The 23,198-nt window shown below is 42.4% G+C and overlaps 1 protein-coding gene across 1 annotated transcript in view; it reads left to right on the top strand.

The window, feature by feature from the left end:
- GPR158 (G protein-coupled receptor 158) overlaps positions 1-23,198 on the top strand; it is a 137,373-nt gene that overhangs the window by 65,397 nt on the left and 48,778 nt on the right. The window contains exons 3-5 of the mRNA XM_044425022.1: positions 1,827-1,929; positions 10,195-10,412; positions 19,093-19,161. Coding sequence (XP_044280957.1) covers positions 1,827-1,929; positions 10,195-10,412; positions 19,093-19,161 — 390 coding nt within the window. The remainder of the gene's footprint in view (positions 1-1,826; positions 1,930-10,194; positions 10,413-19,092; positions 19,162-23,198) is intronic.

The following is a 23,198-nucleotide window of genomic DNA, read 5'->3' as shown; positions in this document are numbered from 1 at the left end:
AAACTGTGCATTTTTCCTGCTCAAAATAAACACTGTTCCCATTTGAGCATAATGAGAACATGCAGTCAGGCACAGAAATCAGGCCAGGGGAGACAAGCTTCAACCTGGTATTTAGAGAATCTCAGCAATTGTAAAAATTGCCAGTTCAGCCATCCAAGGTACAGATGTGTTGTACAGATATCCTACCAGTACGGAAACAATACCTAGCAATATTCTAAGGAGTTCCTGAGAATAATCTTCAAATAGCAATTAGATTCAATAATTTTTACCCCACTGTCATTTTTTGGAAGAATTATAGGACCACATAAAGAACATATGGACATAAAGTCCATCCATGCAGGATCAGACCACAGGCCTATCTAGTCCAGCATTCTGTATACACAGTGGCCAGCCAGCTTCTCCCAGGAAACTGGTAAGCAGCACCATTCCACCCATGTTCCCCTACAATTGGTGTATGTAGGCATGCTCTGAGAATGGAGGGAGCGCATCACCCTTAGGACCAATGGCCAGTGATGGCCTTCTCTTCCAAATTCCATGAATTAGTCCAATCCTCTTTAAAAACTATTCAAATTCCTGGCCTTCACTACATCTTGTGGAAGTGAGTTCCATAGTTTAACCATGTATTGTGTGAAATTATTTGTGCTGAATCTTCCATCAATCCGCTTGAAGGAATAACTGCACTCTCATCTAGTATTGTGAGAGCCAGAGAAAAGTGCCTCCCTATCCACTTTTCTACATGATACAATTTCATGTTTTCCTCTTTTATAAGCTAAACATCCCCAGATGTTATAACCTTTCCCGATAGGGGAGTTACTCCAGCCCCTTGTGATCTTCGTTGCCTTTTTCTGCACTTTTCCCAACTCAGTAATATCTTTTTAAGAAACTGTACCAGAACTGTACGTGGTATTCCAAGTGTGGTAGCACCACAGCCTTGTACAAGAGGAGTGTGATACTGGCAGGTTTATTCTCAGCTCATTTTCTAACCATTCTTAACATGGAATGTGCCTTTTTCACAGCAGTTCATATGCATAGCTATTGACAAGTTGATAAAACTCATGTGATTTGCAGTTATTTACAACTTTTGCTCTCAGACTTTCAGGGCAAGATTTCAGAACTTGATCCATTCTGTCTGTCTTGATGGATAGACATGCTAATAAAACAAAGAGCAGATATAAAGAAATAGTCCCTGGTAAGTATGGGCACTACTCATGGGCACTGGGGCTGAGTAGGTTAGTGCTCATTATCTACAGGTGGTGCTGGCTTCACAACTGGATATAGCTATATGTTAAATATACAGAACCTCCCCGCTGATAAAAGGCATACCCAGCACTGTGGGATGACCTGCTAATGCAGGAGAACTAACCCTCAGGGATGTGTCCATCTGCCCCTTTTCTTTTTCACCCTAAGACATTTTCTTTATGCATCACCCAACAAAGTTTTTGAGAGTTAATTTTTTCCAAATGCAGTGAAACCCTGTACCACTTTGTTCTCTAAAGCATTCATGCAGGGAGGATTCTCTCTCTGTCCAATCTGACATCTAAAAGTTGGAATGCTTTACATTTTGTCAAGACAGGCAAAAAATGTACATCATTGCTATAACATATCAACAGAAAACAGTTCGGATGCAGGACTCTTGTTTGCAGCAGTCATATTCTTCTGATTTATTGACAACAGCAGTGTTGATTTAGTATGTATGTTTTACCTGCCTGTTAAGAAGACTGTGGTACCACTTCACTGTCAGTCTGCCGATGAAGATGTACAATGTCTCCATAAAGGAGAACCAGACACTTCTTTCATCTTCTTTCTTTCTTCTTTTTTTCTTGCAGTGTATGCCAATTAAAGGCCTTGGATTTGTGCTTGGAGCCTACACATGCATTTGTAAGGCTGGATTCTATAATCCCAAAATATTTTCAGTGAACAGCTTTCACAGTAAGTGCCTTTGCTTGAGTTTGAAAGAGAGAGCATGTTAATAATGCAGAATTCCTTTTTATCCTTGTCAGGGTTATACGGTATATTCCCAGTGGTCTGCAATTCAGGGATTATATAAACACTTAAGGAATTTTAGGCCTGTGGTTTGTCATCTGTGATGCTCTGGAGAATCCTGTAAAACACATCTACTTTTAAATGCATTTGATTTGTAAATAAATATTAATCTGTCTTGTTTTTAAAAATTGCTTTACTGCTGGGCAGCAGGAATGTTTTTGATGCTAATATTAGAGCTGAAACTTGTTCTATTCTTTATTTATGAATGCATATTAGTCTTACCCATTTTTCTTTGAAATTGTCGCTTATATCATGCAACTGTGTAAGACACTTGGTGAATTTCTGTTATTCTGCAGAAGCCAAAACCTGAAGCTTTACACTCTGCTTTCAAGAGTGTAAAGCCTCACTGTCTTGCATCATTTCGTATAAGAGGAAGTTTACTTATTCTCCCTTATCAAATCAAGAATGAGTTTACTTTGAGCAGCCAGTCACCTTCTGTGCTCAGGATAAGACAGTAAGGGAGCAGGCAGAGTTGAGATGGCTATAGGAGAAGTCGAAGTCCCAGACTCTTCCTTCTGCCTTCACAACCAGCATGCAAGGAACCTCGGTGCCTGTGGGTCTGATGTTAAAGGCATTACTATGGAGCTGTGGGTTTGTGGGCTTTCTAGGGTGCAGGAAGGAGTGGAGATAAGCAGTATCCTGATGGTACTTCAGCCTGCCATCCTTGCACTCCGTGTAAAAAGGCTTAGCTAAAATTGGCTGTCTGAGTCTTTTACAGGATGAGAGGAGAACGGAGGTGACCTTCACCCCTTCACTTTTCCCACCCTTAATAGGATGCCAGTAATCCTCTAGGTCTGAAGAATTACAGGCAGCTACTTTCACTTGCACTGTAAAGATGCAAGGCTATGCATGTTTAGGTAGAAACATGGCCATTTTTTTTGTCTAAACATGCATAGGTTGCAACTTACATGTATACTTGTTAAGCATCTGTCCCTCTCACTCTCCTGCAAATTCTTCTCCTCTTCCATATTTTGGATTAAATCAGCAATTACTCACATAAATAGTCATGTTTACAGACCTAATATGAACTATTAATAGTGGAAAAGTAAGGTAATCTATCTTTCATTTTGGCCTTTTCTCTCACACAGGCCTAGTTCACATGTAACAGAAACCCATGGTCAAGGTGGATAAAAATCAATGATCTTTTTAAAAATAAAATAATAAAAATCAGAATTAAAAAATAGATTTTTTGATTTAAATTAGATTTTTTAAAAAATATAAAATGCTTTTTGAGAAAAAAATCTGTCTAAAGAAAGTTAAATAGAAAGCTTTCTATTTAAGATGCATTATAGTCCAAAGTCATCATGAAATAAGGATTAGTTTTTAATTATGTACCATGAGGCTGTATATTCATGAAATGTTCAAATGTTTTGGTAAATGAATTCCATTAATCCACTCACAATGTCATGCTCTTCTAGAGGTTTCTTTAAGATTATTGGGCAATTTTCCTGTCTAGAAGATATTATCACAGATGCTTTGTTTTACAGTTCTCAGAACTGTGAATTTGTGTCTGCAGAGATCACATGCTGCTTCACAGCAAAAATGTTGCAAAATAAACATACAGAGTTGAATAAAAGACCTTAATCCTGCTGTTCCTTTGCAAATCTATGTACACAGAATAAACCACACCTTGGAAGTACTAAGTTTCAAAAAATTCAATGAATAGAAGAAGATGGGTGGGAATGGAATAGATCTGCACAAGAAGCTAAGTGTGAGGAGGGAGAGGCAAGCAGTAAAAATGAAAATGAAATGTTCTGAGCAACATAGTCCTCAAGTCTTTGGATCTTTTTGTGTATAGCCTGAGGTTTATCATATTATTCTTTCCCTGGAGGAAAAAAACATAAAATGGCAGGCCAGTTTGGGAATATTTTAATGAAATTCCTCTGCCTATGGGTAAGGTAGGCATGCATGCGAATTATGTAGAGAACCATGGTTTAAATCTAATCTTACCTACTAGGGATTTAAATAAAATCCACCCTACACATGGTTAATTTAATCATGGTATGTTGCACTACCCGTCACTAGACTGGTAGACAATAGAGGAAACTGTGGTTTGTTTTTTCAGTCTCTGTGTGGTCTATTTCCCTTGACCTTTGCCTTCTCCCTCCCTGTAGCCCAAATATCATTGGAGGGCTGTGGTACTGGCATGTAAAGTGGTTGGGGGTTCATTTGTTTGCTTTACTGCTCTTGCTTATCTCCTCTGCTGTCTGGGGAAACAACCCATGGTTCTGGATTGGAAATAATGACACCCCCTGGTTTCAACAGCCCAGAGTTCACAACCCAACAACAAACCAAGTGTTCTCTTTCTGGGTTGTTTATGATTAACAATTCATGGTTTGTGAGCACAACTGCATTCACACATCAAGGCAATCCATAATTTATTTTATTTATTTATTTAAAACATTTCTGTGCTGCCCCCATCGCAACAAAGCCTCGGGGCGGCTCACAAAAATACAAAAAAAAAAAAACATACATAAACAATAACAATATAACAATTTAAAAGAAAAAAAAATTAAAACCCCCGGTGAATTCTCGGCTAATTTAAAATCCTAATAAATACAATAATTTAGCAATTAAAATAAGTTTTAAATAAAAAGGTCTTAGCCTGGCGCCGAAAAACAAATAATGACAGCGCCAGGCGGACCTCTCTGGGGAGCACATTCCATGGATGGGGCGCCACCGCAGAGAAGGCCCTCCTCTGGGTACTCACCCTCCTGATATTCACAGAGGGTTCCCGGAGAAGGGCATCCATGGCTCATCTCAAGGGGCGGGAGGGCACATATGGGCGCAGGCGTTCCTTTAGATATCCATAATTAATGCTATAGGTTAGCAGTATGTGCAGATCAGGCCAATGAATTCTCTAGCATGGCTGTACACATTTGTTTTGTGTACTTCAGGTTGGCTAATTCAAAATATTAGTGCAGGTTTCCAGCAAACCAGCAGCCGAGAGCCGAGCTAGCAAAATCTCTCCTAAAATGATGTTAGGAACATGTGGCTGGTTTGCTACCTAGTGAACCATGTGCTTGGTCCCTTCAAACAGGGGTGAACATGCTGGTGGACTTGCTGCAGTGACTCTGTGCTAGTGCTTGAAAGAAGCTTCCAAAGGAGAAGGATTAAAGAGGGAAGGTTCACTGATCAGCTGTAACTGATATCCATGTAAAAGATGAGATGAAACAAGTCATGATTGTATTAGTGCAGCTTCACTGGCTATGGGATACACGTGTGGACTGTTTATCTCCATGCCACCATTTGGCCACTGTTACGGTTGGTCCCGGCTCAGTTTTTAACATACTCCTCTTTGGGCCTAAAGCTGGTGTTTTATACTGAAACATCTAACATTTTAAATTTTAATCCATGATTTTAAAAAGTTTTAATTTTTTTAAAAATAGGTCTTTATAAAAAGAATCATAAACAGGCCGGTCTCTTTGCTTGCTTGTTAGGATTACTGGATTATGTGCATTGCATTGCCTACATATTGGTTGATTCAAAATACAAAATGTATCCCTTTATGTCTGCAATGCAAAACAAGAATAAGGCCTGTTTGCTGCAGGTAATCAAGAAGACATGTTATCCCTGAAATAAATGCATGATAAGGAGCTGTTGGAGGTTGTTATTAGTGTAAAACAAGCAGCATGACTAGAAGTATCATTGGTTGTTCACCTATTTTGTTCAAGCATGACAAGGAGAGGGAAGGATCTGGATGGAAGCACTAAGAGCCAAAAATGCCCCGACAGCAATTGAATATAATGGTGAACAAAAACAAAAAGAAGAAACTGTGGGTTCAAAGGAGGAGGAGAAATATTACGTCTGATAAGCAGTGAGCTCCCACGCAACTGTCAGACCATTTGTTACTAACATGTTTTGGCAGAAAGACTTAGTTGGTCATGTTTAACTGTGACTATTTGCTATTTGGACAGGATTTGTTGCATTACAGTTAGATGTTGTTCCCCAGGTAGTTAAGTGGTAAAAGTACGTAAAGTGGCCAAAGTGTGTAAATATATATACACTCATACACGTTTTAGATTTCTTCTTTAGAAAGCAGTTTTAAGCCAGGCTGAAATCATGGAGATTTGTTTTTGCAGTCCTCTGATGCTCTGTGAAATTTCCTCAGCACGTTAGTTTTAAAAAAGATTGTTTATCTAGCTGCCAGCTCTGCAAACCCAGCAAGGAATCTGAAAGTCAAGCTGTGTTCTTGCTTGCTCACCATCATTAATAATCAAGATTTTGCCGGCCAGATGCTTCTGCCACTTAAAAATTTTGCCAGACTTCTGCTTTCTGTGAGGCTGGCACAGTTGTAGGTCGAGGCAGAACTGCGGGGCAAAGTGGGTTGCTGAGACAGCAGGGCAGATGGGATTCTCTTGGCGGTTCTGCTCCCGATGCAGAGACAGTACCGTTTACTCTCCGGAAGCGCCCGTGAAAAGGCTCTGTAGGAGAACTGATCCCAGCAGGGGGTTGCAAAAATGGCCTGCTCCAGGTCAAAGCCTGCAGAGGGTCCCCTGTCCAGGCTGGAAGGCAGGCAATCCAGTACCCTCCAGATGTTCTGCACTACAACTCCCAGGCTCCCCAACTATTGGCCGTGCTGGCACAGGCTGACTGAAGTTGTGGTTCAAAACTTCTGGAGGCACCAGGTTGTGGAAGAGTGGAGGAGTCAGGAATGAAAGCTGCATCATTAAGACTACCGAGAAATGGCAGACCAGATTCATAAGGGCCAGTGAACATGTTACTCCGTCCTGCTGCTGGCCAGTCTAGGTAGATACACCCAACCTGGGCTGGAGTCTGCACATGCACAGAAGCTTCCCTTAGTAACAGTCATTGCAGTACTGCTTTAGTGAGGCTTATTTACAAAACTTTGGTTTAAACTGAGAATGGGCAAGAAGAATCAAAGTTTCACTATCAAAGTATTAGCAACTCTCATCAGTATCTCTGAGAGACAGTGTGGTGTAATGGTTTGGAAAGCAGCAGTGGGACTCATCCGATTTGGGTACTAGATCCTACTCAGCCGGGAAGCTCACCGAGTAATTTTGGGCCAGTCACAGATTCTCAGCTTCACCTCACGGTGTTGTTGTTATGAGGATAAGATTGAGTAGAAGAGGAAAAAGAGGAAAGCTGCTTTGCGTTCCTCGAAAGGGAAAAAGGCAGGCCATTAATATATATCCTAGACTTCTTTGGTATCATCAGTGCAATCATCCTCTCCTGAGAAGGTTATTGTGGGAGTTTTCATTCTCACATGCATCCAATTCTAAGTACTGGACCCTGACTAAATATTTCAGATCAGTTCTCACTTGTTTGGATAAGGAACTGTAATTTATCCAAACCTCCCTCTGCATTCTTTACAGCAGAGCAGGGATTTTATGCCTGATCTTGAGGTCACAGTTAATGTATTTATGCTCTCTCTGACCTGCTCCCCTATAAAGAGGGTATAGTTGGTGTTGCAAAAACAACCCTTTTACCTTACCTTGTTGCAGTTTGTTGCTACAAGAAATTTTCTCCCAGAAAAGGTGGCTTCTTTTCCACAGAGGACAGTGCTCTTATGTGGAAGGCTTCCAGAAGACTATCTTCTGTTTTAAGAGTTGCCTCCAGTTTAAAGATTTAGACACTTCCTTAAGAATGGTTGCCTATGAACAGTTGGACCCTGGGCAGCAGCTGAACCGGCAGCCACAGAGGTCATCTGTGTGGGGTCTTTTGCATGCTCATGTGATGCACTCTATATCTGTTAGCTTATAATAATTTCTAAACGTACATATAAAATAGCATATGTGAATCGTATGCAGACAGTACTGTCTTTTTTTGTCCCCTCTCTTTGCAATTCATAAGCAGCCAGCCTAAATACCAGAAGTGATGTACGCATGGGAAATATGCTTGAAATAATGCAGCATAATGAGATAAGGCAGGAAAGGGGCATGAATTTGCTTTTTCCACCAGCATGTTTCATGAAAGAAAAAGGATCTGCACTGTTCTGGACTTCTGTTTATAAATTATGCCACAACAAGTATTACTTTATGTGTGTATTTAACCCTGGTATCTTTTAATCTTTTTTACTCTAGATTAGATACAGGGCCCTGATCCCAGTTGGATCTAGGCATTACCTCCAATGGAATGCAACCGTTGATGGGAAAAAACCCCAAATTTTTTTCTCACCTCTGAACCAAGGCATTAAAGAGGCCAAGAGGTCATTTAACAGGATAAACCAGGTCTATTAACCTGTACAACCTTTTGATCTCAATAAATTATTGAACAGGTCTAAGTGTCTGAACTAAAACAACTGTTGGTTCAAATTAGATCTATAAAATGTGAAACAAATTCAGTGTCTGGGCTGGTGCATAATGTGCCCTTCCCCTCCCCAGGCTGAGGACCAGTTCAGACATGCATGTTTGTCACTCGACTGCGGATAAAAATGGATCAGTTTAATTCCTACCTGTATCGGATTTATACATAAATCTGTTCCATCCTTTTCCCATATCAACCTCCAATATTAAAACACACACACACAGATACTATTATTATTACATTGCATTTATATTCCAAGGCAGCTTAAAATATTTCCATTCTAGTCTCTCAACAACAACCCTGTGAGGTAGGTTGAGTTGAGAGTGTGTGACTGCCTAAAATCACCCAGTGAGCTTCATGGCCAAGTGGGAACTAGAACCTGGTTTTCCTGCATTCCCGTTCCAACATTTTAAACACTACACAGGCTCTCAATATGTGTTTTCCCACAAAACAAACACTTCTGTACTATTTTATTGTAAAGCATACATTTCTATCTGTATTTATGTATGAAAAACTGTATTCCATTCCCTGTATTTCCAAGAAATGTGAATCAGCACCTTTCAAAATGTGGTCCATACAAAAAACTTCAGGTATCCATAACCATAACACCAGGTGGTAATTTGCATGTGTGGATGGGTCATCAGAAATCCAGCATGTCATGTCATGCTTTGGGATGCAGTCAGTTCCTCCAGTTCACAGCCATTCATCTAGTACAGTAATCCAAGGTGGAGATAATTAGCAGAGCTTTTTGAGTGATGTGTCAGAGTTATCTTTAATCACCGTTCCTTGTCCAATTTGAAAAATGGGTTGGTATCAAGAAGGAATGAAGGAATTTTAAAGCCAGAGACTCCAGACTTCATATTCTGAAAGGGCACACCCCCTTTAGATGGCAATATGTATTTCATGACTTACTGTAACATCCGAAAAGCTTACCTAACTGCACTTGGACTCCACCACTGCCCATCCTCTTGAGTGGGGCCTTGAATGACTGCTCCAGGCCTTCCCTGATGGCCCACTGGCTCAAGCGATAAGGCGTAAAGTTTTCTCAACTCAACCTGCCGATTTGCAGTCCGTCAATCCTCGCGCTGGGCGGGCTTGACCTGATGTGAGTTGAGACAGCAAGGGGACTTCGGTTTATAAAACAGGCCACAATTTGCATGATACTTTTTAAAGCTGGGGAAATTTGCACTAAGTCTGGACCTCTGTCTGACAGTTTACATCAATTATGCAAATTTGTGCAATGGAGTAGAGCCCACAGTTTGCACAAATCTGAAATTAACCAACAGAAAAGTTGAGGTGGCCAAGGTGGAATGTTTGTATATTCAGTAAGAGAAGGATGTTTCCATATGTCTCACATTAAATGCTGCAACAACTTTTATTAGCCCCAATTTGTGTATTTTACACAATTTGCACTAATTGAGCTCGGGATATACTTCGAATTTCGGCAAATATTTCAAGCAGGTTCATGGAAACCAAAAACAAGCAACTCAACCAACTTTCAGCTGTGAAGTCCAGAATATGTTGAAATTTTACTGAACTCAGAAGTTTTCCAGCACTGTTCTAGCACATTCCTTCCCAAATGACATCTGTACCCCACAGCTACATACCGTTCTGGAAAATTATGCATTCTGTAGTTTTATGTATGATTTAATATTATGTTGGCTATTATTTAAATTTGCATTTTTTTTGTTTTGTTTTGTTTTGTTCTTGCACTCCACTTTGCAAGGGTTCTGCCTTTCAAGGCAGACTAAATGAATAAAAATTGAACTTAAATAAATACATGGGAGGGTGGTTTGTGATCCCTGAGAAGCAGAATAGCTGTTTGCTCCCCTTCCTCACTGCTTGAGCTTTATGATTATCTTTCTCTGTATTTGATACTTTCAGAAAAGGATGCAGAGAACCATTTTTCTGGAGGCGAGCAGTCTGAGGAAGTCTACGCCTGCTTGCCCTGCAGGGAAGGATGTTCTGACTGCACAGATGATGCGCCCTGCTATGCACAGGAGGACAAGTATTTGCGGCTTGCCATCATCTCCTTCCAAACTCTCTGTATGCTCTTGGACTTCATCAGCATGCTCGTAGTCTACCGATTTCGCAAAGCAAAGGTAAACGAAGGAGCATTTCCTGCACTTCTTTTTCTGCCTGCTTTGTGGACCACAGGCACCTTTGTATACAAGGGAGCGATCAAGATGCACCACTTGGGGAAAGATTACAGTTGATTACCAGAGTCCTAATGTAATGGTTTGAACAGATGCCCAGATTTTCAGAGTGCCAAGCTAGTGGCAGATGCAAGGGCCATGTTTGGCAGGTTTTGATGACCCTGATCTGTGGGATTTTAAGGCTTCTGATCTCCACAGTTTGGTGAGATGGGGAGGGAGGTTGCTGTAGCTTGCGCTGATCCCTGCTGGATTATCTGGCAGCGAGGGAGCAAAACAAGACTAGCCTGGACTGTGCACTCAGCACTGTTGCCTTCCTGTACGGAGTGCAGAAGATTCAAATGGGGAAAGGGTCCCTGCTTTCCCCCAAACTGCGACTGGTTGTCCACTGGAATGTTTCACTCAGAGTAGGAGAAGCTGCTCTCAGAGTAAATGTTAGATATTTAAGTGCTGATGGCCTACTGGCCTGGGTTACACATCATGACCACCCCAGAGTGTGGGTTGACAACTGGTTGTTCTGGAATCATGGATTGTTTCTGAATTATGGGCTGTCCTTACATGTGAACCCTGCAGTACTGCATGGTTTAATTTTGGGTTGTGAGCTCTGTGTTGCTGTTAGTTTAATGTCTGTCCTAAGGCTTAGTTAATGACAGTAAAAGCTTTCAGCTATGAGATGCTGGTATTTTGGCCCTGGGCTTTTACCTTTGACTCAAGCAACCCCTAAAATATGGCTCTTGAGAATGTTTTCTTGGGCTCAAAGAGGCTGAATACGCCTGCCCTAAATGATAATTTGCTGTTGTACTGGGTTACATTTTGATGATGATGATGATAATGATAAATCTTGATAGCAGTGGGCAGAATGAATCAGCCTTAAAAATAACCTTTCAGTTTACTCATCATAGTCCATGAAATCAAGTGCACATAAAATAGTTGAAGGCCAGTGCTTGAATTGGGAGTTGCAATCACCTCTTTCTAGAAATAGGGAGACCTTTCTACTATTTCACTTTCCTAAGCAATCACTGCACAGTCAGCCGAACCAACCTCATGGATTCTGCCTTGGATCACTTTGTGCTGGTTCTCTCAATTCTATGCTTGGCAGAAAGCCTCAGAACCAACAGCAACCATTTTGCTTTCCCTGCTCCATCCCCTTCCCTCACTTTTTGTGCAAAATCCTTTGTGTGTGTGTGTGCGCGCACGCTACTATTGTGATGCCTGCAAGTGAGCTGTTGCCTCTGCGAAAGTCTCAATAATCCCATGACTCAGAAAAGGCATCTAAACCTTCAATGGCCCGATGGCAGCTTATCTGAAGACCTCATTCTCTACAGTTTTATTTCATTATGGTAATATTATAGGTTTTTAATGGCTGTCTTAAATAACTGATACCACTATGGAATCATACATCATGAATTCAAATTAACTTTTGAGAACTAAATGGAAATCAAAAGCAGAATGCCTTTATTTCACTGAACATATGGTTGCCTCTAATTTTGATCCAGGAATATGTATGTGAATATATCTGGAATAACGTCCTTAGACAGCATACGCAGTGAAATGGGCATGGTCAAATCCAGCCTTCTGTTAGCCAGAGAGGAGCATCCACTTCAAAGAAGCAGATTTCAGGTGTCATAAATGGGTAGCAAATTGTGGGTTTGTTCAATTTATACTTACTGTATTTTTCCCGTTCTGTTGCCATTGGTGTGGCCTGTGACATAGGGCCCCTTCCCCTGTAGTGGGAAATAAGCAGTCCAAGAACACAGACTTAAGCAACACAGTGTTAAAGTGTAAACACTGTTGAAATGTAAGAACATCATTTTTTAAAAAACTTTACACTAAAGTGCAATTTTGCTGTTAGAGAAATAACACTTTAAAGCAAAGAAGGACCAGTTTCTGCTGGTGGAATGAATGGAGCACTCAACAAGGGAAAGGACCAAGTTCAGTAAAGATATCTCCATCTGGCATTTAAAGGTATTCTTGTATCTTTGAGCTATCTTTGAGTCCTTTAATGTGTCATTTCCTAAGTTGGGAGAGAAATTACTTCAAGACATGATTAATGATGGTAAAATGGCCCTAATAGGGAGAACTTTGCTCTCTGAAAGCTCATATCCTAAGTATACTTTCTAGGCATTGAATTGAATCTACCCACGAAGATAGGCAATCATGGGATTGTTATGGGGAATATAGAGCTCTGTTAATCTGTGGACCCAGATTTGGGGTTGGATGTGGGGCTGATGTCCAGGATCCCGTAGCCCATCCTACCTCAAATAACCAGCTGGGAAGCAGAAGTGATGGGGCAATGGCTACCAGCACCTGAGCCAGCATGAGCCTGTTGGACCTGATGCTGCTTCTTGCAGCATCCCTTCTTCTTACTTTTAAAGACACGTAACAGGCAAGGGGCCATCAGGCAGGAACATACATGATTACAGATGCAACGTTGAATAACCTTTACTTTAAAATAGATGCTGTCTTTTCCTAGAGCAGAATGTACTTTTGTCCAGTGAGAGAAACAAAAACAAACTCAATTTTATTCCTGTAGTTGCGATGATGCTAAGTTTTGCATGAGTCTAAAATACAAAACTGCACATACTCTGAATAATTCAAAGAGAGTAATTTTTATTTAACACTATTATTTTGCTCTAACATATCAGGATTTTAGAAGCAGTTGTAAAGCACAGAATTCCAGTTGGAGGGCAGAAGAGAGCAGTGCTAGTTGTGTGCTTCATGACTGAATACATGTGGCATTCTAACAGTGGGTCCTAATGCTACCATTAGGTGCAAAGTCTAAAATTAGCTCGCTGCACCACTGAGTTTTACTTGCACTGCATCAGATCACAGAATAGCAAAGTCCTAGCATTGCTAAAGGGCCCCAGGGTGAAAGGACGGGCCCTGTCAGAATAATTCTGTCTATTTGTCAAAGAGAGAGAGAGAGAGAGAAGTTGGTTTTTCATTGCATGCATTTTGAAAGCTCAAATCCCTCCTTACATCTGTGTTTTGAAACAAAAACATGCAATGCTAATTAAACGTGTAGTTTACTTGAATAGCCTAAGGCTATGGAGGTTTGAAATGCAATACCTTTCAAGGATATATATCCTTCCCTTTAGCTTTGTTTGTGTTTGTCTATATGCAAAGCAGCCATCTAAAGACTGTCATGATTTCCCTGATGCAAAAAGTTTACTTCCTGTTCTCCAGCTAGTATCCAAAGGGAGTAGGTACAATCCAGCCCTCTCCACTTGGGCAAGTATTCATTTCCGTGGGGGCTGCTCAAGAGACATTCCCAGTGGGTTGCGGCTGATGGCTTCTTTCTTGAAATCGTTTAACACTGACCTTGGAAAAAAAGAAAGAAATATTGCTAGTTACCAAGAAGGTTATTCAACTTAAGGCCTGCTAGGCATTATGAACCATACAGACAATGTGATTCTGTTCAGCATATTAATACCCTGCATATATCCAGAGGAGCCAGCCAGACTTCATGTGCAAAGGAATGAGTAGACCAGAGCTCTCCATCAAAATGAATGGAGAAGCACTTCCTGCCGGGGGATGGCAGTCATCTGATCTAAGCACAGGGCAACTGTTGAGATCATGCTTAGAATATTTGCTTTCTTAACTGAAGCTTGAAACGCCTGTGGTTGTAACAATGGAGAGGAGGCATGCTCATGAGTGTGCTTGCATTGTATTTATTTGGAAGCAGATCACATTTGACAACTTCTGCAGCACTGTTCACCAGGGAGAATCATCATCAAAAGTTTATAGCTACAGGGAAACCTAAACACATCCCTTGCAAACTGCATTGGGCTGGATCCAGATTTAGTCATGCTTAGAGTAGACGCAGTGAAATAGAGTAGCCATGATCTCCACTGTAAAGAAAAAGAACTGCAAGAGGGAAAGCAGCAAGAGCCTCGAAATTGCCCATCAAGTGACCTCTGTGGTCAGCAGGTAAATAGGTTCACAGCTCACACTCAGTCTTCCTCACTCTAGCAGGAGGTACTGCATTTCTATTTAAATTATAGCCATAATTCCTCTCTTTGCACACCTCAACATATAAATTAACACACTCTCATTTTATGCAAATCTTTGTCTTCTGTGTGTGATGACACATTTCTTTTTTGGGCAGCATGTAAGTGCCCACTCTGCACCAAAATTAATGGGAGTTAAATCAGTCGTGCCTAATGTACCTCCCATTGATGGGTCTATTCTAACTATGACTGATTTTGATATTAATTAAGTTGCTTCAGGTCAAGTAATGTTGCTTTGTTCATTGGGAGTTTCCTAAATTACACAGAAATTTGAAGCATGTGGTTTCTGCTTTATAAAATCATTCTTTTTTAACTATGATGACATAGCCCAGATTGTTTAACTGTTCGTATCAGTTATTAAAGAAGACTGCAACATTCCTGTTCAATAACTGCATATTTTTGCTTTTTAGACTAAGGGATTGGTATGTTCAAAAGCTATCTTGAAACAGTTGAGAGATACGTATTGATCTTTATACTGCCGGCCACAGATCTGAAGAAAAACAAGTGAAAAGCAAACAAACCCTTGTAAGCTCAGTCTGCTTTTTCATAACCTGCTGAAAGCTGATTTTGATCCTAGTGGAAAATATTTCAGGGCCCATAAAAAAAGCTTGTCTCTAATTTGAGGCAGGCTTTTATGGGCCCTCAGACCTCTTATCCAAGTCTGGCTGGCAACTCTGCTGCTAGGCATTCAGTTCTGTTGCTCAGGGACCAAGTGGCCTCCATGGCACAAGGCCCCTTTCACCAGCATTGACTGATGTACCACCTGAGACCCCTCCCAGACAGAGAACATTTGGCTGCTGTGATTCATGCTCTGATGACCTCCAGGTTGCATTTTATATGAGGCTGCCTTGGAAAGCTTGTTGAAAACCTCAGTTATGTGGACAGTAGACAGCATCTGCAACAGGGACCACCAACTTGGAGCCCTCCAGATGTTTTGTCTGCAGTTCCTATCACCCCTTCCTATCCCCTGTGCTGTTCAGAGGTGTCAGGAAAAGTAAGCCAAATATTTGGAGGCTCGTGAGTGACCCATCCCTGACCTACAAGGACCGTATCTTGCCATTTGTCCTTTATAAGCACAATTCAAAGTGCTCCAGTTTACCTTTAAGCTCTAAGCTTTAAGGTGGTTCTTATTGCTCCTTGCTGCTTTTATTATTGCATCCCAGGGGTGGGCAGTGCTAAATGCAAAAAGGGAGGCACCGAAGGCAAATCCCAGCTTATTTCCCCCCAGAGAGCTTGCTGCCGGTAACAGAGCGCTAAGAGAGCTGTTTCACCTGCTTCAAATGGTGAGGGTAGTGTTGCTGGGGGAACACACATGAACTCTAGGAAACCACCAAACTGAGAACCAGTGTGGTGGGATGGTGTTGGACTGGTGACCCCAAGATCCTGGGTGCACCCCCCACTCAGCTATGGCACCCATGGTATTTTCTTCAAAGTGAGGATGCTTTCTTCTGGCTCTTATATCAGTTGTTCCCCATGTTTGAAAACTTACTTCATGCTGAGTCATGAAAGGGAAACCACAGCTGCTGGCTGGGTTCATAGAACCAGGTGCCCTGCTAGTCCCACCTGTTCCTCCTCCTTCCTTGCTGACTCACGGCAGCATCTTGGGATGTGCGAGGCCCTTGCAGAAACAGTGCCTGCCATGGGAGGCTGGGTTTGGGCCTAGCAACCTGCACACCCAGCCTGTTCTGGTGCTCTTTGCATTTCAAATTATGAGATTGATGTCAGAGTTTGTACATATCTTAATTGTACGGGTAATCACAATGTTATTCTGGTGAGTTGATATTTGGGGACAATCGTCTTTTCTTCTTTACAATGTTCCCTACAGGTCAGTGGGTTTCCTTTACCTGCTGAAAGCCCCGGGCATTACATCCCAATTCATTGTGCTCCAGCATTTGGGCTTCAGCCATGAAAGAACCTGCATGGCGCAGTGGATGGAGGGTTGGGCTGGGACTCAGGAGATCTGAGTTCTAGTCCCCGTTTGGCCATGAAGCTCACTGGGTGACTTTGGGCCAATCACTGACTCTTACCCTCACCTACCTCACAGGGTTGTTGTGAGGATAAAAGGGAGAGGAGGAGGACTGTGTAATCCATCTTTGGTTCCTTGAAAGAGGAAAAGGGAGGAATAAATGTATACTAATAAGAATGAATGATTAAAACATTTATTCCAGCTAGCACAAGTATAGCTGTAGGAAAGGGCAACATGGAAATATTTTGAGATTTACGGCAAGATTCATTAGGCTAAAGAAGCAGCTTGGTTTGTCAGCTTGTGGGAAATGGCTTTGCCCGAAGACAGCTGCACCATTTTGCCAAGGGATACTTAATGATTCTCCTGGGTGGAAGAAATGCTGATTTCCTCCGGCACAAGAAGCTGTTGAGTAGTCCCAGCAGAAATAACAGAATGACGACCAAGAGTGCCTGATTCCCTGGGGGCTGCCAGCCCTCTCAGGTTTGGTTTTCCCCTGGCCACTTTTTACACACTGAGGAATGCTCTGCTGGTTGCCCAGGTTATATAGGAGGAGAGGTGAAGAAAAAGAAGCACCAGGGACAATTAGCCTTCCAGTTCAGCTTCCAGACATCACAAATGTTTCAAAATGCAAGCAGTCATAACTCACCTGTGCTCCAATGCACCAAGTTAAATTCATTTAAAGAGATTCAAAGAAGAAACAGAGCCCCCCTCCTCAAGTGGCATGCAGCCATGTTTCCTCAAACAGGTATATAAAAAAGAGGGGTTGATATTCTAGGGGTTCAATTCCTTAGATTTTGAGCTGAGATCCGCTGACTGTATCAGCTACTGCTAACCGCCCAGGTTAACAAGGACTTCCAGGACTTGTTTGGAAGGCAAATGGTTTGTCTGAGTGAAAACAAACATTCCATTTATTTATGGTAACTCTTTTCAGTAGCAGTGTAGCAGCCTAGAGATAGATATCTTAATTAAATATTCCTTTAAGCTCTATTTTAACATGCTGATTGGTTAATTTGTTAAAAATGAAGCAGATGGTTATTGGAAATAGGTCAACAGCTGTAGCTGGAATAGAAGCATTAGCAGGGTGCTTTAGAGGTGCTTCTTTGTTAGACCACTGCTATGGAAGGTTGGCTCACTCAGGGCTATGAAATGTGATTGTTTTGGTGCAGGAAATAAAGCTCGTTTGTGACCGCTTGATCCCTGGGCATGCTGCAATCACTGTGACCCATCCAACTTTCTCCTGGAAGATAGTGGAGCACTAGGAGGTGGTTTGTCCTAAAACTAGCAGTGTCTTCTTTTCCTGGCGTCTGTGGCAGAGTGTGCTGAGGGCAGGGGCAAACTATGCATCATGGCTGTGACCGGGGTCTTAGGCTATGGAGCACAGCAACATCTCAAAGCCAATGTGCATCTGTCCAGCCTGAGTGGGAGAAGCAGTTGGAGAAGCGACAGTGAAATGCAGTTATTAAATGCTGCTCTCACCTTTCCCCTTGCAACCTCTTCCCTTCCAGTCAGTTTATTTGGAGTTAATAAATATTTGTGCACATGAAATTCAAATCAATGTGTAAAACATTATGATTGGGGTACATAGAACCCCATGTGAGTGTGCACTTCCTTTGGAGTGACCACTTGTGAATCACCAGAACATCAGACATGCAAGAGGATGCCAGTTTACATAAATTTTACAACCAGGTTGATGCCGTCCATACTGAGTTTTAGATGATCAGTAAAACCTGTACTGTTATACCTCATCTTCCGTGGATTTTAGATTCTTGTTTCAGTCAGTTTTTAAGTATGCTTTGCTTCTGTTTTTAATGTATTGTTATTCTATTGTATCAGTTTAGTTTATAGTTCAGTTTAAATTGTGCATTGTTTTGACAATGCTGGGTTTATAAATGCTTTTAATAAATAAATGAATCCTGGAGGAAAAAAAATACCTTTACCCAGTACTTTTTTTGTAAAAAAAAAAGGTGCCAGAACTCACATCTTGTTAATCTTTTATTTAGGGTTTTTTTTAGGGTAATCTTTTTTAGGAGGACTGGTGGTTGAGAAGTAATTAGTAATTTTTTTCATTTTTAAATTTTGGGTCACACTTTTACACTAAAAATTTAAAAAGGTGTTCAATTCACCAACTTTTTTTAAAATAAAGAAATTATTTACCTTTTGCACGTAGCCAGTCACTCTACACACACTGTGTAATGAAACATAATGGTCACTGCCCGCAGTAAGCACTCAGTGTGCGACCACATGACCAGTCACAAGCCAAGCAGCGCCATCACAACAAGCGGGCACACAAGCAGCCCGCATGCACTATTTTAATGATTTTGCGGCCGACCTGCTACGTCCGATAGGGCGATTCAAAATCACGTGGAAAAATCCGTCGAAAAAAGGTGCCGGAACGCTGTTCCGGTGCATTCTATGACAGAAAAAAGCCCTGCCCTTACCTCCCAGAGCAGTGGTTTCGAACCACCGATCTGTGGACTGGCAGTGGTCCACGGGAGATTTCCTGCTAGTCTACAGGGAGGGGGGCATGATTTAATTAGTTTTAAATCCAACAATTTACCCATTTTATTTTCAGGTTTCTGTGAGAAAGATATGCTAGAAATAAAGTAATGATCATGTCAGTCTAATTTCTTGTACCTGCTTGTTTTTGTTCTAGAGCATCCGGGCATCAGGACTCATCCTCTTGGAGACGATCCTGTTTGGGTCATTACTTCTTTATTTCCCGGTGAGTTACACTGTTGATTCTTAAAGGATTCTTAAAGGTTGTGCATCCTTGTCATCTTATTCTCATCTGTTGGAAGTCCTCACACACAAGCTCACTGCCTGAGGACCCTCCTTGGTCTAAGACTCCATAACATTCCCCAGCCTTCCCAAGCACCCACAATAGAAATTTACTCTGGAATAGTCTATTCTGCATGCATTTCTTGAAGCAGGGTGGACTAGCACAAAAGTTTCCCCCTTTAAACAAATTCATGGTTTATATATTTTTACATATCCTTGGAACTGTTGTGAAATGAACTGTAGGCAAGCTGCACTTCAAACTCACGCAGGTAATGGATGGGGGTTTGAGGGAAGCAACATGTTGGAATATCGTGACCATGTGTGTGTATTTGGAGTGCACACACAAATGCAACTTCTAGCAGGAAGGGCCTGAAACTGGGAAAACAGACCATCTTTCTGTCATTCTGTCTCTTCTTCTCTAATCTCTGAGAGAGAGAGAGAGACATTCCCAACTGCTCCTCCAGTGGAAAAAAGGGACAAATGAGCAGTGCGATTCAATGCCAGATACTAGAAAATAGGAACCATTCCTAGTATATGGGATAGTTGGAGCACATACTGGCATAGAACTGAAGACTTATGAAATCACACACACTAAAGGTGCCAGTCCTTTCCTGGGATACATCTTCTTGCAATACCTTCTCCCTGCCTAACTGAGACATACAGGGTGACCCTGGCTCCTTCTGACACACGCTTCCTCCCTGTGTCACTTCCCATCTAGATCAGTGCTCAAAGCAGCCTCCCTTTGGGCATTTCAATAGGGAAACCTGGGTCTTTTGTCATTTGCAGGCATAGTTATTATCCACTGAGTTGTCAAAAATGTTGTTAGACCTTCTGCATCTCCTTTTCTTTTTAAAAGGACTGATTGATGCCGAAGCAACAGCACTTTTCTGCTGTTCTTTGGAGGCAGAGGTTGCATTCAAAGGTCATCATGACCAGTCAAGGTTAGCCTTCCCTTTGGCTCACACACTTTCCCCTTCCTTCTGGTGCAACCACGAGGAGGAATTTGGAAGCTTTCACTTCTGTTTTTAATTAACTGCATTTAGCACGTCTCAGCCTGACAAGTTGGGGCAGATCTTAAATGTGTCTTGTTCGTAACAAGCCAATGTCAAACCATGATTTATGAAGCTCTTTTTAATGACCCATAATTAAGATTAAACACAATTTTGGTTTGGACATAACACTAAACTGGTTAAACAAAAATGGAAGTGAAAGCTTTCAGTCTTCTCCTCAGAACTGCCCCAGCAAATGTAAAATCAAGGAGGGAGGCAAGCTGCAAAAGCAAGGAGAGCTTAGGCTTGTACCTGCCACATAAGTGGATCATCCAAATGTAGCCGGTAGAATATCAAGAAATCTATATAAGGCAGTGGCAAAGAATCTGTTGTCCTCCAGCAATTTATCATAATGCAGGAAAGTGGACTACATCTGTCCCACCCACTACAAAGTCAAACAACCTATATAGACACTTGATTTTCAGAAGAAAACACTGCTATTTTTGTTATACGTGGGTTCATTGTAGAACAATGCAGAAAAAGAATGAAACTGAGCTGTTTGGTTAGAACACCTACCTTAAAAAGCAGGTGGCTATTTGGGAACATGTAAAGCAGGGGTCTCAAACTCGCGGCCCGCGGGCCAGTTGCCGGGACGGGCGGGGCACGGGGGAGGGGCCCTGCGGCCTTCAAAGCGCCGGCGGCACCCGGGCCAGCCGTGGGATGAGCGGCCCACCACCACCGCGGGGGTGGAATACTTGATGCGGCCCAGCCTCACCCAGACTCTCCTTCCAGCGGCCCCCAGGGAAGTTGAGTTTGAGACCCCTGATGTAAAGGGAAGACATTGTTAACTACCTTAGCTTATTCCTGGTTCTGAGCCAAGAGAGTAGCGTGGAAAAATGGGAAGAAGAAAAAAGGGAGTATGCAGTTAGCTGCAGCATCTGGGGACTCATGCCAGTGCTGCGCATGTGTAAGATCCCAGCCTGCCCTTGCTCTTAGGTATGTTACTGGTGCCCTATTCCTGAGATTTCCAATGTGGTGCCCATGGGTACCAGTGTGCTCACGGAAATGCCCTTGGCACCTGCCAAACTCCCTAGCCCACCTAATGTTTACCCTCCAGCCCCCTAGCACAGTCCTCCAGCACCATCTTTATTTGGGTTCCAAAGGGTGGGCCCCACCTCTGCTTTGTACTTAAGCTTCTTGGGCAAGTTCCATTTCTCTTAGTCTCACTGATTTACCTTCTGGGAAGCGACTGGGCATGCTTATAGTGGCTGCCATTTTATCAGTAGGTAGGCCCAGGGCAGCCATTTTGTGAGAATGCCCATAGCACTCCCCCATATTGTTAATTGTGCCTGCTGAAAATTTAGAGAACGTGGTTCTACTCAGTGTTCTCAGTTCTCCCAAGAGAGATGGAGCATTTTGCCCTATGGCTCCTTGACTGTGGACTATTCTCCATGGGGAGGCTTACCTCAAACCAGCTTTGTTACCCTTATTCCTCTTATTGTCGTTATTGTTATGAATTTCATTTCTATACTGCCCCATTGCTGAAGCTCTGGTTGCTTTCTTTTAACATCGGGCAGGGAGCTTTAGGCCCAGGGGCTTCATTCAGCCCCCCAGGGTCCTAGCCTGGTCCTCTGGGGGTGTCCAGAGAGATATCCCCTTTCTATCAGCTTTATCGCCTATCCTCCAGCTGCTGTCATTTGGTGGTTTCTCTGTTTTAGGTGTTAGCAACAGCCTGTTTATTTGTTCAGGCTTTTAAAGTTCTTTTAAGGTTGCTTTAAGATCTGCTGACGGCTCTTTTCTCTACCAGCTCCTCTTTTGTTTCACAGAGACTCATTCTGCTGTCAGCCTGGCTGGGGAATTCGCGCCCTTGTAGGGAAGCTGATTCCTTTTCAGACCTTCCAGGAGATGCAGGAGGAGGTCAGATCTGCATGCAAAAGCATTGGGCTACAGCCCTTCTTCCGTTTCTATATCCGATGGGATGGTCCTTTTGGAAAGGAATGAGTTGAGCCATTTGCTTTGAGCCTGTTTTGAATAGCATTGCTCTCCTCCACTAATTAGTAGCACCTCTGTGACAGGGCTGCTTATCAGTTCCCTTACTGAGTGCCTAATGGCACCATCCAGTGCAGTTGCCTGTGACCTTCTGAACCTGCAGGCAGAGGGAGCGTGGAGGCAAGGCTTGCCTCAGAACTGCTTCTGCCCTCCAGCCCCCTAAGAGTGTTGCACCTGCCTGTGAGGAGGAAAAGCTCAGGTGCCATGGGGGTTCATCTTGTCCTAGCAGTGCCCATTGCTCCTGCCCCAAACCCTCTCCTGGCCTCCCCTCGGCACCTGCTCTGTGTTCAATCTCGTGACCTTGGAGCTGCGGCTGGCACTGAAAGACCCACTGAGGAGGAAGGAGGGTGCTGGCGCAGCAACCTTCACTGTGGCCGTCTAGAGAGCACCCGGTGGCCTCATGATTGCGCCCTAAAATAATAAATAGCACAGGGGCATCACATAAATGAATAAAACTCTGAGCTAATCAGGAGCGCTTGCCACTCAGTGTACTGTTTAGCATCAGTGCATGTATGAGAAAGATGGTATGTTTCTTAGTAAAGCCTGGACCAGAATATAGCTTTTGAGCAAAACAAGTTACTTTTTATATCCTGCTTGATGATGTTCATTATGCACAAATGTCGAAGGTTTTTATTTTGCTTTACTCTTCCTAACAACTTTAGCACCAAACAGATTGCCGCTGCTGCACTTGTTTTTAACTGTCTGGGTGTCTGATTAACAGCAACACAAATTCCAGTTCTTTTGTTTCCCACCTTGCATGCAGGTCCCTAATCAATGTCATACTGAAATCAACATTAACATGTTAGAAATGCAAGGCTAAGGGTGCAACCTACACATGGTTATGTGGAAAAATGTTCAGCATGGCTGGCTGGGGATTTCTGGGAGTTGTAGACAGAAGAAAGGGCCTCCAAGCATAGTCCCTTAAACATGAATGGGTTAACTG

This window comes from Varanus komodoensis, unplaced genomic scaffold (assembly GCF_004798865.1).
Source record: "Varanus komodoensis strain SLA01 unplaced genomic scaffold, ASM479886v1 scaffold15, whole genome shotgun sequence".
NCBI classification, from domain to species: Eukaryota; Metazoa; Chordata; class Lepidosauria; order Squamata; family Varanidae; genus Varanus; species Varanus komodoensis.
This window is presented reverse-complemented; position numbering and strand designations above follow the sequence as displayed.